Raw genomic sequence first — 19,085 nt, forward strand, 5'->3', positions numbered from 1 at the left:
ACCTACAGATGGACACAGAAGAGTCCAAAGTGCTTCTAATCATAAACACTCACAATGGGCTTTATCACAACAGCAGGCTTATTTTTGCCAGAAAGCTGTGAACCAGCTGCTGCAAGACTGTTCAGGCACTCAGTGTTACCTGGATGACATAATTGTTAATGTTGAGAATGACAAGGAACATCTCCAAAACCTCAAGACAGTGTTAAAAAGATTAGAAGATTGTGGGTTCAGAGCATGATGGAGCAGGTGTGAATTCTTCAAACCAAGCATCACGTATTGTGGTCAAACCATTGGTAAAAACGAATTACACAAGTGTGCTGAGGAACTTCAAGAAGTGGCCTATATATACTCCAAGGCTAAAGAATGTATCACAGTTGTGATCTTTTTTAGGATTTGCCAATTACTATCACATGTTCGTGCTAACCCTGGCTCCTGCGCTCCACACCTTGAACTCATTACTTCAGATCAGGAAGAAATGGCAATGGACAAAGCAATGTGAGGTGGCTTTCCAAAAGGCAAAGGAAATGGTGAACACGAGGAAATCCCCAGATGCTGGAATTTCAAGCAACACACATAAAAATTGCTGGTGAAACGCAGCAGGCCAGACAGCACCTATAGGAAAAGGTAGAGTTGACGTTTCGGTCCGAGACCTTTTGTCAGGAGACTAGGTTGTTGCTGCTGCACCATTCACCAGTTGGCACATCTCAATTGGGTCAATTGTTAAAGAAAGGTGTCCTGAGATGTCCGAACCACTTCCTGCAGTCCCAGAGTCAATTCCTACAACCACCACAACGGAGACTACAGAACCTGAGATTGTTTCACAGGCACAAGTCTCACCAAGCAAGCAGAGTGAATCCCCTTGTCAGGAAAAAACGTTATCCCTCAAGTGTAAGAAAACCACCAAAGCGATTAAATCTTGGAAGCTGAATGGGACAATTTAAAATTCCCTGTGTCGGTACAGTAGTTGTATGATGTAGTATACTGTTGTAATATACTATACACTCTACCCGGAACATTACCTGAATCCTTTCTTCCCATCCGCCTTCAAATCTCTGAACGGTCCATAAACCATACCTTGTAGTTAGTCTTTGGCGGTACTTACACATTTATTTCTGTTAATTATAGTAATTTTTATGCCTTGCACTGAATTATTGCCGTAAAACAAAAAGAATCACGCCGTTTGTCAATGAGAATAGCACTGATTCCACAGATGCGACTTGACCTACTGATGCTTCCAGTATTTTCTGTTTTTAATCTTTAAAACATCAGTTTTTAACGGCAGGATTCCTGCAGTAGCAATTAATTTGACGGTTAATTTTCAGATATCTCCTGTCGAAATGGGAATGACCCCACGGACTGCCTGGAGGGCATCGCCGCCCCGCTCAGGAGTCAAGTCTAATGCGCCACAGGACCGGCGAGCGCTCTGCTCCTCCACTATCCCGGCGTGCCAGGGCGCAGCTCTTCTTCCAGTATCCCGGCAAGCCACGCGGCCAGGCCGCCGCCGCTGCTCCTCCACAATCCCGGCGTGCTTTCGGGGCGAGTGAAGATGGCGACAGTCCGGGAGGATGCGGGGGAAGATAAAGAGAACCGGGCGGTGGAGCTGGGCGCCACCCTCAGCCTAGAGAGTATCCTTTGTCCACACTGGGGTGCGAGTCGAATTGGACCGAGTGTGTGCCGGGGCAGTGGGGCCGGTGCAACTGGCGGACGGGGTCTGACCACAAGGATTACGTGTCAGTAAGGGGCTGAGGGCGCGGGCCTCTGCCATGAGAAACGACAGTGAAGTGGGTAGGAGTCGGAGCTGGGTCCCCGGACCGCACAGTGCAGGCAGCTGGCTTATTTTATGATTTACTGCGTGCTGTACTTCACTGCCGAGCATTGTGGCTGTTGTCTTTAGTACCCTTTGTTGCGATATTTGTCTTTTTAAGTCAAGATGCTATATGAAAATTGCAAAGAAAACCAGCTGTGAACCATCTGGTGTTAGTTGGACAGTATGCTCGAGTTACAGTCTTTAACTTATAGGTGTTCTAGAAACAAATGCTACAGAGTAAAGTCGAGGTCTCATATCTGAACATTTGACTAAAATGCTATAACATTTCAAGCAAATATGAATATTGCTCTTTCTAAATTGGTTGAGCCTGTAAATCTGAATTTTGCGTTCAAAGATGCATTGGCAGTGGGCTTTCAAATCTTTATAGTTTTTGATACAGTCCCAGCAGATTGGAAAGTAGGAAGTATTTCAGAATCAGGTTTATTATCACTGATGTTTGTTGTTTTGCAGCAGCAATACAGTGGAAGACTTAAGTTATATAAGTAAGTATTGTAAAAGGAGTAACAATGTGGACTTCATGAACCAGTCAGAAACCTGATGGTGAAGGGGAAGCACAGTACAGTCGGCCCTCTGTATCCGCAGGGGTTTGATTCCAGGACCCCCACACAGATACCAAGTTTATAAAATGGCCTAACCTACGCACATCCTCCCGTATACGTTAAATTATCTCTAGATTACTTATAATACCTAATACAATGTAAATGCTGTGTAAATAGTTGGTGTACTGTATTGTTTAGGGAATAATGACAAGAAAAAAAAGTCTCTACATGTTCAGTACAGACGCAACCATCGTAGCTCTTCTGGGAAAGCTGATGTTGCCTCGGCATCAGCCGATGCTGATTCTCCCGTGATCTTTAAGTTCTTGAGGCTGTAGCACTTTACGTAGCTATGAGGGTGCTCATCCCTTACTAGCCTTAAACTTCCTCTCGCTCACAACACAAGTAGCGAATGAATGAGACGCGAGGCGAACAATGCTCAAACAAGTCCTGAAGAGAGAGCTTCTGTTTTTTTTTATCCTGATCCGCGGTTGGTTGAATCCGTGGATACGGAGGGCCGACTGTGAAGTGCGAAACTTCACAGTACACGCGACACCGGTTCAGTTCCTGTCGCTGCCTGTGTTGGTTTCCTCTGGGTGCTCTGGTTTCCTGCCACAGTGCAAGGATGTACTGGTTGGTAGACTAATTGGTCATTGTAAATTGTCCCCTGGTTATGCTCAGGTTAAGTCAAGGGATTACTGGGTGATTTAGCTAAAAGGGCTGGAGGGGCCTTTTTCACGCTGTATCTCAATAAGATAAAAATATAGCTGCTCTTAAAATGTTGGGCTGTTCAGGCTCCTGTACTTCCTCCCTGATGAAGTGGGCATGCCCCAGATGGTGAGGATCCTTGGTGATGGATGCCTCCTTGAGGCACAGTATTGGTGGTAGGGAGGGTTGTGTCCACTGGCTGACTACAACCCTCTGTCTCCTGTGTATTGCAGTCTCCAGATTGGAGGGTGATGCAACCGTCAGAATGCTTCAGGTGGTAGAAGCAGGTACAAGAGCAACATTTAAGGCAAGGGTTTCTACTCGGTGCTCCACAGACCCCTTGCTTAATGGTTTTGGTCCGTGGCATAAAAAAGGTTGGGAATCCTGACTTAAGGCGAATTTGGACAGGCATATGACCAGGCAGGGAATGGAGGATACGGACAGAGAGGTTCCATTGGCATCGTGATCAGTGTAAATGTAGGCCAAAGACTAGCTGTGCTTTACTGTTCAATATGCAATGAAATATCTGATTTTGACATTGAAATCTGAAAGGCTGATTGCAGCTATTGGAATTTTGACAAGTAAGGTCAGTTAAACTTGCATAGGAACAAACCAAACTAGCCTTTCAGGAAGGTATAAGAGGAAATGATATGACCCATCTATATGTTGGTAAAGTTGCTGTTTCACATTGCCTGAGTTGTTTTTACTTGCAACAGTTGCCAAAGGTTCATGGATAGCTGGAGTATTTCAGAACTTCGTAGAGTAGTTATCAAAATGTGACAGGAGCTTGTCTGGTTCTTCTCTTGTAACTTTTCCAAGGCAGCGTTTAGCACTAGATCCAAGCACATTTTTCTCGCTGTAATGAGACCCCTTTTGTGCTGCTTTCTTCCTCAGTGTAGCTCCTCTGAGCTCTGCATTTTGAGTTTGAAGCTGAGACTTCTCTGATATATTTCTTGTCCTACTTTCCTTAAACTATGAAATCTAGTCTTGCAGATCATCAAGGACTCGCAGCAGCAACATGGCCTACGACATGAAGACTATCAGCGGTACAGGTCAGTGGAAGTGTTCTGTTGGTTATGGGTGGGGTTTGCGGAGGGATTTTTGGTGCCCACCTGCCTTCGGTGGATTTACACGTTAGTTAAGGTGCAATGGGATACCGTGCAAATTCATATAACGTAAAGATGGCACCATTGAACAGCACAACCAGTGGCAATGCCCTCCAGACAGTTCGTGAAACTACTTCATTTACTACTTTCAAATATAATTGGACTGCGATTGGAACCTGTGATTTACATTTTGATGGTGTGTTTTTGGGCCAATTGTGTGATCTGGCGCTTTGCTGTCTCCGAGGGACTTTGGTGAGGTTGGAAACAGAGTGTGCAGCCTGGAGGCGGGGACAATCTCGTGATCGACTCCATTGTTTCTCTCCAGTTGAGGCTTTGAGCAAGGTTGTCGTCAACAAAGATGAGAGCTGAGAGCAGAGTGCAGTCGGGTATTCAGTGCTTTCTGCCTGTGTTTGACCAATCCTCCTGTCTCTTTCGCTAGCTGCTGTTGGGAGAAATTGCAGGAGCCTTGGGATCCACGTTGCAGGGTTTGATCAATGAGGATCGTGGCTGTGGACTCGTTTTGGGGTCTTTGAGGTTCATGTTGTATGTGTTTCTGAATTCAGGTTACTATTTTTTGCTGTTTTTGAGCGTTTTGATGGGAGTATCAGTGAGGAGTGGGGTTCTTTAGTGAAGACGGGCTCTGCGGCAAGGAGCGCGGTGCTGAACTGAACTAAACTGAATACTCCTAGACTCCTGACTTGATCAACTGTTTGTTGACTTGCTGTTTGACATTTTGAACAGGTTCAGTGGTGTGTGTGTGTGTTTGTTTGTTTTGTGGCTGCCTTCAGGAGAACAAATCTCAGAATTGCATTCTGTATACATACTTTGATAATAAATGTACTTTGAATCTTTAGTAAATTTAGTAATTTTGCTGATGACACAAAGGTTGGGTGTATTGTGGATAGTATAGAGGGCTGTCAGAGGTTACAGTGGGACGTTGATACGATGCAAAACTGGGCTGAGAAGTGGCAGATGGAGTTCAACCTAGATAAGTGTGAGGTGGTTCATTTTGGTAGGTCAAATATGAAGGCAGAATATAGTATTAATGGGAAGACTCTTGTCAGTGTGGAGGATCAGAGGGATCTTGGGGTCTGAGTCCATCGGATGCTCAAAGCAGCTGTGCAGATTGACTCTGTGATTAAGAAGGCATACAGTGCATTGGCCTTCATCAATTGTGGGATCGAGTTTAGGAGCCAAGAGGTAATGTTGCAGCTATATAGGACACTGGTCAGACCCCACTTGGAATTCTGTGCTCGATTCTGGCCACCTCACTACAGGAAGGATGTGGAAACTATAGGGTGCAGAGGAGATTTATAAGGATGTTGCCTGGATTGGGGGGCATGCCTTATGAGAATAGGTTGAGTGAACTTGGCCTTTTCTCCTTGGAGTGACGGAGGATGAGAGGTGACCTGATAGAGGTGTATAAGATGATGGGAGGCATTGATCGTGTGGATAGTCAGAGGCTTTTTCCCAGGGCTGAAATGGCTAGCACGAGAGGGCACAGTTTTAAGGTGCTTGGAAGTAGGTACAGAGGAGATGTCAGGGGTAAACATGATTTGCTGTTACTAAATCTGTTGATTTTATTTAATTAATCTCTGCATTTCCAAATTACTGTTAATCAGGGTAGAAATGCCAAACATTAGAGGGAGAAAATTTAAAGAGCGTTTCTAGGTTACTAACCTTGTTCACGTATTTGTGTAAGAAGCCATATTTAGTTTAATTTCAGTTTCATTTTCCATGACATAATAAAATCCTAATGCTGACCTAATCTAGTGTGAATTCTCTTCTTAATTTATTTTGGCTTTTTTACCTTTAATTTTATTGTAGCATCTTACTTGCCTTGACACGGTTTGATGGTGAACTCTTGTGCTTGATACTCTGCTCCTTTCTGATTATTGTTACCTCTGCTAATACTTTCATTATTGTCTTTTCCCTTAAGTACCCCTTCAGCTGAACTGAACTTCCCATCTTCTCTAAACGTTTCTCTATTTTGGATTGTACCCCAAGGTTTCCCACACCCTTCTTAACCCCTATAAGCTTAAGACCTCCTCAACATCACTAAAAGCTTCCCCTTGAGAACATTGGTTATGTTCCTATTGAGAGCAACCTGTCTAGCTTATAGAAGCCCCATCTCCCCTAGGAGAAGTCCCAATTCCTCGGAAATCTAAAGCCTTCTTTGTCATCTTTCAAGTTACATATTCATCAGCTTTATCTTTCTGTACTTATTACTGCTTTAGTTAAAAGAAACCTTTCGGGTACTAAAGGGAAATTTTCAGGGATCTGGAGGTGTGATAGTCAGAGAAACGGAGTCATTGGGTTGCACAGGTGCAGAGTGACAAATGATTTCCATGCCGTGGTGATTTCAGATACTCTTGCCCTTTGTGCTGTTTGTCCTCTAATTCTGTTTGATCGTACCTCTGCTTCTGTTAATTGTATTTTGCAGTAAACTAGAATGGACTGCAGAATTACTAATATTTCCTTTGCTTGTTACCAGAGGTTACTGTTCACGCAGACTACGCCGTCTCAGGAAGGCACTTGGCTTTAAAATGGGAAACCGCCACAAGTTCACGGGCAAGAAGATCACAGCTGATATTCTGTCAGATAGCAGGTAGGAAGGAGGCTGGAGAAAGATTCAATTTTCATTATGCAGACTTGTACACTAAGGAAGCAAGCCCTTTGAAGCTAGTTGTCAGTGCTACTCTCAATCTCCTCCCATTCCCATTGACTACTCCTAGGTTCTGCTACTCATCTGCACACTGAGGCCAATTTACTGTGGGCTAATTTAATATGCACTAATCCACAGTTTTAGAATGGCAGAAGAAACTAGCATACCCAGGAGAAACTTGCACAGTCAAAGAACGTACGAACCTCTCAGACAAGTCCTGAGATCAAGGTGGAACCTGAGTGATTGGGACTTTGAGGCAACAGCTCAGTTAGCTGCACCACTGCCACCCATCTCTGTATGAAGCATAAATGTGAAAACTCGTGTATTCTTTTGGGGGTTAAATAATCCCATTTGAGAGTCCCCTGTGTCTTGTGAGCACACAGAAGCCTAGCATGGTAACAGAAGCTATGTACATCCTTGCAGCTACCCACCTACCCATCAGACCTCTCAGAACCCACAAAACTGGAATGGGTGCAAGTTTTCTCCATTTGGGTGGAATTGTCTGTTCATGATTGTTTTGAAGGAAAGAAAGGAAGATCTCTTGGATGTCTAGTTGGTATTTAATGAACATTACAGTTAGAATTTAGTCTGGTCATTGGGGCATTGTAGTTACAACCTCGCCTGTGTTTCCTGTATTACAACAGATTACCTTTCTGGATTTCTTTCTTGGATGTTAACTGCATTAAGATGTCTTGAGGTCATGGAAACTCCAATCTAATCCAGTTCTTCAAAGCAAAAAATGTATCCACAGAAAAATGTTGATAACACTAGCTTAAATAGTATTTGTTAGTAATGTTCAGAGAAAGAATTGATGGACTAGTCATAAATTGCTAAGTTAATATCCAGTGGTGAAGTAGAAGGAATTTCCATGTGCTAAATGGTTCGAGAATGCCTATTTTAAACTCTCCACCAACCTGAACTTTGGGATGCACTTTGAGTAATGATGAATTATTATTAACGCTGATGATTTTTAGGCCCAACATTCTCACTGTTTAGCTAGACAGAGCCTTTCTAATGCTGTTGGCTGTTCGCAGGTATTTGCTGCTAGTTCTAATGGATGCAGAGCGAGCTTGGAGCTATGCCATGCAGCTGAAACAAGAAGCAAACACTGAACCTCGCAAACGGTTCCACTTGTTCTCTCGGCTCAGGAAAGCTGTCAAGCATGCAGAAGAGCTGGAACATTTGTGTGAAAGCAATTGCGTTGATGCAAAAACCAAACTGGAAGCTCAGGTAAGTAGCTGACATGTTTTGGGAAGGGTGGAAGTGGGTGGAGTCCACATCCTTTAATGTTTTTAAATTTTACATTGATCCTATTTGATCACTGCATCTGACTTTTGAGCTCTATGGAAACAATTCTTTTATTAGTTCTTAGTGACTTACAGATATTTGCTTGAAACTAAAGTAATCTTAACACATTTTTGAATCTACAGTAGTACTTTCACTACTGTTAGCTCATACCCTAAAGAGCCAGTGGATTAAATGCATTACAGGTGTCCCCCGTTTTTTGAACGTTCGCTTTACGAAACCTTACTGTTACGAGAAAAGGCAGCGCGCGAAAAAAAATCAGTGCACGATAAAAAGCAGCGCGCACCCCGAGCAGCCGCTCCTCCCCCGGATTTGGAACTGCATTCTCGCCGGCATTGCTTAAACACATGCCTGCGAGCAGCCGTTTGCAAGGTGAGTTCTAAGGTATTGGAAAAGCCTGAAAGAGTTCGTAAGGGTGTTACATTTAGCGTAAACCTAGACATAATTAAGCGTTTCGATGGTGGTGAACGAAGCAAGGACAAAGTGAGTTTGGTTTGTTTAAGTTGGCGAAGATGATGTTGAAGAGTTTTGGCATCTCATGACCAAGAACTGATAGATGAAGAGCTGATGCAATTGGAAGAGGAAAGGAAAACAATCAAAACCGAATGCAGTAGCAAACGGACCGAAAGTGAAGTCGTCCAGGAACTGAACGTGAAGAAACTGCGTGAGATTTTCGCTGCAATGATAAAGTACGACTTTAATTTTGAAAGGGTATGTCGGTTTAGGGCATATTTGCAGGATGGTTTGAGTGCTTACAAAGAACTGTATGATCTAAAAATGCGCGCGGCTAAGCAGTCAAGCAGGCCTTCCACATCAGCCACAGCAGATGACGAACCTCGACCTTCGACATCGAGGCAGGCAGACATAGAAGAAGATGACCTGCCTGCCCTGATGGAAACAGATGACATCTTAGTGTCCCACCGCCCCAACCCCCGGGCCGCGGACAGATACTGATTTGCGGAGAATCCAGCGGTAGCTGGGACGCACCCAGCACATCTTTAAGAAAAAAAGCCAAAACAAACCAGCTAATTAATTAGGTGCCGCCCGGCACGTAAATGTCGGCCCAGATCAGAGACGATTGCTTGTTTGTTTCGGCTTTTTTCTTAAAGATGTGCTGGGTGCGTCCCGGCTACTGCTGGACCAGTGCATGCTTCGCGGATTGGTATCAGTTTGCTGCCCGGAGGATGGGGACCACTGCACCACCGCAACCTCCAACGACTCAGCCTAGTACAGCATCATCGGTGTGCTCGATGTCTTCCCGATTCCGCTAAGTGATACTACACTGTACATACATTATTTCTACTTTATATAGGCTGTGTATTTTTACATGTAATTTGGTATGATTCGGCAGCTTCATAGCTTAAAGGTTACTGGAGAGCGCTTGCGCTGTGCTTCTGCCGAGAGTACTTGCGTGAGATCTTCGCTGCGGAGAACAGTGCAGCAATGATTGTGGAAAAGTATTTTTACTTTATAAAGGGTGTGTATTCATATCGTTCCTGCTTTTACTATATGCTACTGTTATTTTAGGTTTTATGTGTTATTTGGCATGATTTGGTAGGTTATTTTCGGGTCTGCGAACGCTCACAAAATTTTCCTATATAAATTAATGGTAATTGCTTCTTCACTTTACAACATTCCGGCTTACGAACCGTTTCATAGGAGTGCTCTACCTTCAGATGGCGGGGGAAACCTGTAGTTATGCTGTATTCTTCATTCTGATTGTTAAAAAAGTCAGTGTGCCCTTTTCTGATGTGCTTTCCATGATGATTGTTTTACAATTTTTACAGGCATATACTGCTTATCTTAAGGGAATGCTGAATTTCGAGCTGCAAGAATGGAAGGGTGCTATGGAGGCTTTGCACAAGTGCAAGTAAGTGATGTGTATCCTTACTTGTGTGTGTCTTTGTATTCTCTCTGCTAGTACCTATCTAGTGTACTATGTGTTTTGTTATCCATCAGTTCTGCCCACATCCATGCAGCAGTTCTTTTTAAAAACTCCCTATTGTCCATAAATATGAGGTGATCAGTAATATCGGATGGTGGTGGAGCTCCCACAAGTGGTTAAGCAGAGACTTACATCATCTGTCCCAGCACCTATGGAGTTATGAGCATCAATTTCCAAGTCAATTATTTGGGAGATCTGGTTTCCCACTGCTTTGTGTCCTCTGCTGTACAATTTGCAAAGAAAGGACACGCTACCTTAATAAATTTGGTGAGCTTTTGCAATCCATCCACAATCATACTGTAGAAGCACATTCTCAGAGTTGATAAAGATCCATTCTACATAATCTCAGCCTACAATAAAAGTCTAAGCATTATATTCATCCAGTCCAACTGGTACAAAACATGTAGCACACATTGACGTGAATTGACGCTACTCATTTTGGATATTTATATAAAAAGGATATCACAGACTAATTTCTAAATAGTGCAAAGCTTGAAGCAGTGATAATTAGGAGATCATCATAATCTTGTGGACAGATGCAGAAAGTTACTGAAAAGACAACTGAAATACAGTAGTGCCTGGCAGTTGCGCTCCAACTGTGACCTGACCTTTAGATCCCAATCTACACCTTAAAGATATATAGCTGAATTTACCACAACTCTTGAGTTAAGGTCCTGGGGAGATTACAGAAACCATGGTTACTGAATTCCTGGAATTTAAAAACTCAGTGGCGATTTTGATTGATCATTTCAAGATATTTTGGGTGAATTAATTTTTCTTTATACATACTATTATGGCTGGTTGTGCAGTCTTAAGCTGGAGGGGGCACACATACACGTGTATACACACACACACACACACACATGCACACAACAAAAACAGCCATGAATGAAAAACATATTTACACAGAATGGGGATGATTGACCATCTTTCTGCTTAGCCTATAAAAGTGGGTGGAATTGATTTAATTGGTGCAGTCTTGGCCAATGTACTTGAAAGTTTTTTTGTCAGCTGGAAACTTGAAATTCATGCAGAAACAGCAACTGATCAATTGTTGATTTCAAATTGCGATCAATACATTTCTGTTAGGTAAGATTTATTAAAGGAGACGGTTAAAGATGAGGTACTTGAGTGAAGTCACATTTAGACCATAAAGCATAGGAGCAGAATTAGGTTTTTGGCCAATCGAGTCTGCGCCACCATTCAATTATGGCTGATCCTTTTTTTTAATCCCTTCCCCCTTGACCTTCTCCCTGTAAACTTTGGTGCCGTGGTCAATCAAGAACCTATCAATCTCTGTCTTAAATTCACAGATTTGCCACCCACTGGCTAAAGAAGTTTCTCCACATCTCTGTTTTGAATGGACACCCCTCTATCCTGAGGCTGTGCCCTCTTGTCCTAGACCCCCCCATCATGGGAAACATCCTTTCCACATCTACTCTGTCTAGGCCATTCAGCATTCAAAAGGTTTCAGTGAGATCCCCACACATCCTTCTGAATTCCAACCAGTACAAACTCAGAGCTATCAAACGTTCCTCATGTGATAACCCTTTCATTCCAGGAATCATCCTTGTGAACCTCCTCTGAACCCTCCCCAATGCCAGCACATCTTGTCTAAGATGAGGGGCCCAAAACTGTTCACAATACTCAGGGTGAGGCTTCACCAGTGCCTTATAAAGCCTCAGCATCACATCCCTGCTCTTGTATTCTAGACCTCTTGAAATGATTACTAACATTGCATTTGCCTTCCTCACCACTGACTCAATCTGCAAGTTAACCTTTAGGGTGTTCTGCTCGAGGACTCCCAGGTCCCTTTGCATCTCAGATCTTTGGATTTTCTCCCCGTTTAGAAAATCGTCTGCACATTTATTTCTTCTACCAAATTGTATTCATTCATTTGGCACTTTCTTGCCCATTCTCCTAATCTGTCTTAAGTCTTTCTGCATCCTACCTGTTTCCTCAACACCCACCTGCCCCTCCACCAATCTTTGTATCATCTGCAAACTTGGCAACAAAGCCATCTATTTCATCATCTAAACCATTGTTATACTGCATATACTCCCAACAGTAACCCTTGCAGAACAACACAAGTCATTGGCAGCCAACCAGAAAAGGATCCTTTCATTCTCACCTGCTGCCTCCTACCAATTATTCAATGCTTTAACCATGCTAGTAACTTTCCTGTAATACCATGGGCTCTTAACATGGAGTCAGAGGGGGTGGTTAATGAATACTTTGCTTCAGTATTTGCGGGGCAAAAAGACCTTGGCAATTGTGGAGATGGCTTACAACGGACTGAAACGCTTGAGCATATAGACATTTAGAAAGAGAATGTGCTGGAGCTTTTGAAAAGCATTAGTTACAAATGTAGATAAGTCACCGGGAACGAATGAGATACATCCTAGGCTACTGTGAGGCGAGGGAAGAGATTGCTGAGCCTCTTGCGATGATCTTTGTGTCATCAATAGGGACGGGAGAAGTACCGGAGGATTGGAGGGTTGCAGATATTGTTCCATTGTTCAAGAAAGTGAGTAGAGATAACTCAGGATATTATAGACGAGTGAGTCTGACTTCAGTGGTGAGCAAGTTGCTGGAGAAGATCCTGAAAGTCAGGATTTATAAGTGTTTGGAGAGACATAATCTGATTAGGGATAGTCAATGTGGCTTTGTCAAGGGCAGGTCATGCCTTACGAGCCTGATTGAATTCTTTGAGGATGTAACAAAATACATTGATGAAGGTAGAGCAGTAGATGTAGTGTATATGGATTTCAGTAAGGCATTTGATAGGATTCCCCATTCAAGGTTCCTTCAGGAAGCATGGGATCCAAGGGGACCTTGCTTTGTGGATCCAGAGTTGGCTTGCCCACAGAAGGCAAAGGATGGTTGTAGATGGTTCATACTCTGCATGGAGGGCGGTGACCAGTGGTGTTGCACAGGGATCTGTTCTGGGACCCCTACTCTTTGTGATTTTTAAAAAATAAATGATCTGGATGAAGAAGTAGAACAGTGGGTTAGAAGTTTGCTGATGACACAAAGGTTGGGGGTTGTTGTGGATAATCTGGAGGGTTGTCAGAGGTTACAGCAGGACAGGGCCGAGAAGTGACAGATGGACTTCAACCCAGGTAAGTGTGAAGAGGTTCATTTTGGTAGGTCCAATTTGAAGCTAGAATATGATATAAATGGTAAGGCTCTTGGCAGTGTGGAGGATCTGAGAGATCTTAGGGTCCATGGTGATAGGACACTCAAAGCTGCTGTGCAGTGTTGTTAAGAAGGTGTATGGTGTGTTGGCATTCATCAGCCGTGGTATTGAGTTCAAGAGCCGTGAGATAATGTTACAGCTACAGCTATACTGTATAAGACCTTGGTCAGACCCTACTTGGAGAACTGTGTTCAGTTCTAGTCACCTCACTACAGGAAGGATGTGGATACTATAGAGGGAGTGCGGAGGAGATTTACAAGGATGTTGCCTGGATTGGAGGGCGTACCTTATGAAAATAGGTTGAGTGTACTTGGCCTTTTCTCCTTGGATCGACGGAGGATGAGGGGTGACCTGATAGAGGTGTATAAGATGATGAGGGGCATTGAATGTGTGGATAGCCAAAGGCTTTTTCCCAGGGCTGAAAAGGCTAACACGAAGGAGAATAGTTTTAAGGTGCTTAAAATAGGTACCAAGGGGATGTCAGGGGTAAGTTTTTCCACACAGAGTGGTGAGTGCATGGAATGCACTGCCGGCGGTGGCGGTGGAAGCAGATATGGTAGGGTCTTTTAAGAGCCTCTTAGGTACATGGAGCTTAGAAAAATAGAGGGCTATGCACTAGGGACTTTCTAGGCAGTCTCTAGACTAGGTTACATGGTCGGCACAACATTGTGGGCCAAAGGACCTGTAATGTGTAGTAAATTTCTATGTTCTGTGTTAACTTGGTAAGCAACCTCATGTGTGGCCACCTTGTCATTGGCCTTCTCAAAATCCAAATATACAACATCCACTGCATCCCCTTTATCTATCCTACTTGTAATCTCAAAGAATTCTAACAGGTTCATCAGGCAAGATTTTCCCTCAAGGAAACCATGCTGACTTTGTCCTATCTTGTGCTGTGTCACCAAGTACTCCATAACCTCATCTTTAATAATTGAATCCAACATTTTCCCAACCACTGAGGTCAGGAGAACTGGTCTATAATTTCCTTTCTGCTGCTTCCCTCCTTTCTGAAAGAGTGGAGTGACATTTACAATTTTTCAGTCCTCCGGAACCAGTAATGATTCTTAAAAGATCATTACTAATGCCTCCACAATCTTTACTGCTACCTCTTTCAGAACCCTTGGGTGCAATTCATCTGGTCCAGGTGACTTATGCACTCTTAGGTCTTTCAGCTTTTTGAACTGCTTCTCCTTTGTAATGGTAACTGCACTCACTTCTCTTCCCTCACACCCTTTAACACCTGGCACACTGCTAGTGTCTTCCACAGTGAAAACTAATCCAAAATACTCATTTAGTTCATCAGCCATCTCCTTGTCCCTGTTATTTCTTTGGCCTCATTTTGTAGCAGTCCTATATCCACACTCGTTTCTCTTTAATTTCTTACATACAGGATGCTGTCTAAGTTGCATGCCATCTTGGACAATGTCTCCCATCCACTACATAATGTACTGGTTGGGCACAGGAGTATATTCAGCCAGAGACTGATTCCACCGAGATGCAACACAGAGCGTCATAGGAAGTCTTTCCTTCCTGTGACCAACAAACTTTAACTCCTCCCTTGGAGGGTCAGACACCCTGAGCCAATAGGCTGGTCCTGGACTTATTTCCTGGCATAATTTACATATTACTATTTAACTATTTATGGTTTTATTACTATTTAATTATCTATGGTGCAACTAACGAAAACCAATTTCCCCCTGGATCAATAAAGTATGACTGTGACTATACTTGAAAAACCTTTTCTATCCATCCTGATATTGTTTGCTAGCTCGCTTCCATATTTCATCTTTTCCCTTCTAATGATTATTTTAGTTGGGTTTTTACAAGCTTCTAAATGCTCGAACTTCCCGCTAATTTTTGCTTTGCTGTATGCCCCCCTTTTGCTTTTATAATAGCTTTGACTTCCCTTGTCAGCCGCCGTTGTACTATTTTGCCATTTGAGTATTTTTTTGTTTTTGGAATAGATGGAACGTAGAAATTTGCTGCACATTATAGGCCCTTCGGCCCACAATGTTGTGCTGATTATGTAACTTACTCTAGAAACTGCCTGGAATTTCCCTAGCGCATTTATTCTTTATTTTTCTAAACTCCATGTACCTATCTAAGAGGCTCTTAATAGACCCTATTATAACTGCTTCCTCCACTGCTGCCGGCGGCAGTGCAGTCCAGTTTACGCACCCACCACTCTGAGTGAAAAATTTCCCCTGATATCCCCTTGGTACATATTTTGAAGCATCTTAAAACTGTGCTCCTCATGTTAGCCATTTCAGCCCTGGGAAAAAGCCTCTGGCTTGCCACATGATCAATGCCTCTCATCATCTTATACACCTCCATCAGGTCACCTCTCATCCTCCGTCGATCCAAGAAGAAAAGAACAAGTGCACTCAATCTATTCTCATAAGGTACACCCTCCAATCAAAGCAACATCCTTGTAAATCTCCTCTGTATTCTCTCTATGGCATCCACATCTGCCCTGTAGTGAGGTGACCAGAACTGAAATCTATCTTGCACCTTCTTCATTTTTTCCAGAAACTCAGCCATTGCTACTCAGCTGTTATCCCTGCCAACATCTCCTTCCAATTTACTTTGGCCAACTTTTCTCTCATACAACTGCAATTTCCTTTACTCCATTGAAATACTGCTATGTCAGACTTTACTTTCTCCCTATCTAATTTCAAGTTGAACGCAATCATACTGTGATCAGTGTCCCCTAAGGGTTCCTTTACCTTAAGCTCCCTCATTGCTTCCGCTTCATTACATATCATCCAATCCAACATAGTTGATTCCCTCGTAGGCTCAACGACAAACTGTTCTAAAAAGCCATCTCAAGGGCATTCAACAAATTCACTTTCTTGAATTTCAGTATTACATTGAAAAATAGAACATGCTCAAATGGTTAAAAGCCTTGCTAGTTCCTTCTTTCTTTGTCAAGCCCTTTTCTGAATTTCTATCTTGCTGCAGTCCAGAGTATGAGGGAGTTTGGGAATTGTGCTGAAATTAAATCCTCAGGCTTCTGCTAGGTATGTGCATGATGCCAAATGCTCATGAGCTACACTGGGGGAAGAGCAGTTATCAGTGCCTCAGTGCATATGGGTATATTATCCCAATGGTATTTCCTGTTGGTGTGTGGGTCTCCACCACCTTCACCTAGCTATTTGATGTGCCTAAGCCCTGGAATTCCCTTCATAGATCTGTCTGCCTCTCAATTTGTCTACTTCTTTGAGCCCTGTAACAACCAACCTTGACACTCACTTTAAAGTATGGGCTTGGATTATCCTGAAGTTGTAATTGTTTCTTTGCAGTCATGTATTTGTGCACCTGTGCCAATGTTAATCTAGTTGATATTTGTTTATGTGCTGTGCTCCATTGCATTAAAATTGTTGTACAAGTCCAAGTTCTTGTTCTAGCCATAAGCATTATCTGTATTTCCTCAACTGCCATTTAAAAGGGACAAGTTTAAACACTTGAAAGTTTATCTGTATTTCTGGTTGTTGGAACGTGCCTATAAGAGTAGATTTGGATTCTAATTTTCATTTCATTTCAACAGGACAATCTATGAGAAGCTAGCTAGTGCATTCACAGATGAGCAGGCGGTGCTATACCGTCAACGGGTGGAGGAGATTTCACCCAATATCCGTTACTGTGATTATAATATAGGTAAGATCATAAGTGCTTTCAAATATCTTTCAAAGCCAGCGCCATTCGAGGTGTTCAGCCAGATACACAAGTTCCTAAAAATCTTTAATTGCTTTTGAAGAGAAACCACTGGCAATGATTGGTACTAGTGCTTAGATATATATCAGTGGATCTACAGAGCATCTCTCTTTTACCTTGTCTAAGTGGAAAGTTCAAAGTACATTTGTTATCAAAGTATGTACAGTCGGCCCTCCATATCCGCGGGGGTTTGGTTCTGGGACCTCCCGTGGATGCTCAAGTCCGGTATATAAAAGGGCGTCATATTTGCATATAACCTATGCACATCCTCCCGAATACTTTAAATCATCTCTAGATTACTTATAATACCTAATACAATGTAAATGCTATGTAAATAGTTGTTATACTGTATTGTTTAGGGAATAATGACGAGAAAAAAAAGTCTCTACGTGTTCAGTACAGACGCAACCATCGTAGCTCTTCTGGGAACGCTGATGCTGATTCTCTGGTGATCTTGAGGCTGTAGTGCTTTACATCGCTAGCCAGCCATCCCTTACTAGCCTTAAACTCCTTCCTCTCGCTCACAACACAAGTAGCAAACAAACGAGACGTGAGGCGAACAATGCTCAAACGACGAGTGCTGGAGAGAGAACTTCCGGGGTTTTTTTTGATCCCAATCCGTGGATGTGGAACCCGCGGATACAGAGGGCCGACCGTATACACTATACAACATTGAGATTCATTTTCTTGCAGGCAGCCACAAAACAAAGAAACACACCCAGAATCCGTTCAAAGAAAAACCCCACACAACAAACCAATCAAATACCCAATGTGTGAAAAGACCAAATCATGCAAACAATAAAAAAAGTAAACAAATAACATTAACTGCAGTGTTCCCAAAAGTGGATCCTCAGCGCTGTGCCAATGGTCAGAGTCAATCTCAGTGCTGAAAAGCCCCAATCAAACTGCGCAAACAGTTCCAAAAAGTTGACCAGAAGCACACAGAACATGAACTGCAGAGTGCTTGAGGTGAGTCCACAAGTATGGAGTGCATCCATACTTGTCTGCAAGATGTTATCGTTGGTCACCGGTGCCATCTTGGAGGATTTTCAAAGTTGTCACTGCCAACTGATGTTCTTTGTCGTAGAAATTTAAGAATCTTTGGTAGCATACCAAATCTCCTCTTTCAAAGAGACAGTACGTTCCTGAAGGATAGATGATCTGTGGTAATGACATTGTAAAGATGAGCTCTCATCAAACGTGAATCAGATATTGAAAATTCACGTGTGTGCATGAATCATTGCTAAGGGGAGGGGAACGTCAACTCAGACCATGAGAGGCCTGTGTTGGGCATTTTCATGCCTTACAGGTGCAGATTTCAGTTATATTGGCTCGTATATGTCTAGGGGAAATCCCACACAGCACCTGCCACAACGCTTCCCACAGAGTCAGTCGCCGCCCGAATCAATACCAAACATCAATCATCAGCCAGCACACCCAGTACGTTTTACCAAGTACACTTTGTAGATATTACTAATTCTATGACATTAATATAAATTTAATACAGGGAGGAAAGTAATGAAAAAAAAAAGGCGCCAAGACTTATCAAAGTCCAAGTTCTTCGCACGCAACCGTTGGAGCTCAATTGATTCCTGATGACCACCCGGATCCTGTTGACTCACGGCTCGGGTCCACCCGGAGTGATCGACCGGAGCCTCTCCGCACGTCCGCCGTCCTCCTCGTCTCTCCTCCGACTCCCCGTCTCTCCCCTCCGACCCCCCCGGCAAAACCCCGTCCACCGTCCTCCCCGTCTCCTCCGACTCCCCGCCTCTCCCCCGTCCTCCCCGCCTCTCCCCCGACCCCCCGGCAAATCCCCATCCACCATCCTCCCCCGTCTCTCCTCCGTCCTCCCCATCTCTCCTCCGACTCCCCCCAAAAACCCCGTCCACCGTCCTCCCCATATCTCGTCCGACTCCCCGCCACAGTCATATGAGACAGCATTATCATCCGAAAACAAAATGCTACATGACCACCCATTGGTTAATAGCACTCTGCTGTCTGTATTAACCCAAGCAACTGTCTAGTTAGAGACTTTCTAGCATTCCTCAGTATAACATAACAAAAGAAGCCATTTTAAAT

The 19,085-nt window shown here is 43.4% G+C and overlaps 1 protein-coding gene across 1 annotated transcript in view; it reads left to right on the top strand.

Annotated features, from left to right (window-relative positions):
* Positions 1 to 1,502: 1,502 nt before the first annotated feature.
* srp68 (signal recognition particle 68) overlaps positions 1,503 to 19,085 on the top strand; it is a 74,539-nt gene continuing 56,956 nt past the window's right edge. The window contains exons 1-6 of the mRNA XM_072242716.1: positions 1,503 to 1,625; positions 4,058 to 4,124; positions 6,673 to 6,786; positions 7,878 to 8,073; positions 9,936 to 10,018; positions 16,840 to 16,949. Coding sequence (XP_072098817.1) covers positions 1,547 to 1,625; positions 4,058 to 4,124; positions 6,673 to 6,786; positions 7,878 to 8,073; positions 9,936 to 10,018; positions 16,840 to 16,949 — 649 coding nt within the window. The 5' untranslated portion in view covers positions 1,503 to 1,546. The remainder of the gene's footprint in view (positions 1,626 to 4,057; positions 4,125 to 6,672; positions 6,787 to 7,877; positions 8,074 to 9,935; positions 10,019 to 16,839; positions 16,950 to 19,085) is intronic.

Source organism: Mobula birostris, chromosome 24 (assembly GCF_030028105.1).
Source record: "Mobula birostris isolate sMobBir1 chromosome 24, sMobBir1.hap1, whole genome shotgun sequence".
Lineage (NCBI taxonomy): Eukaryota > Metazoa > Chordata > Chondrichthyes > Myliobatiformes > Myliobatidae > Mobula > Mobula birostris.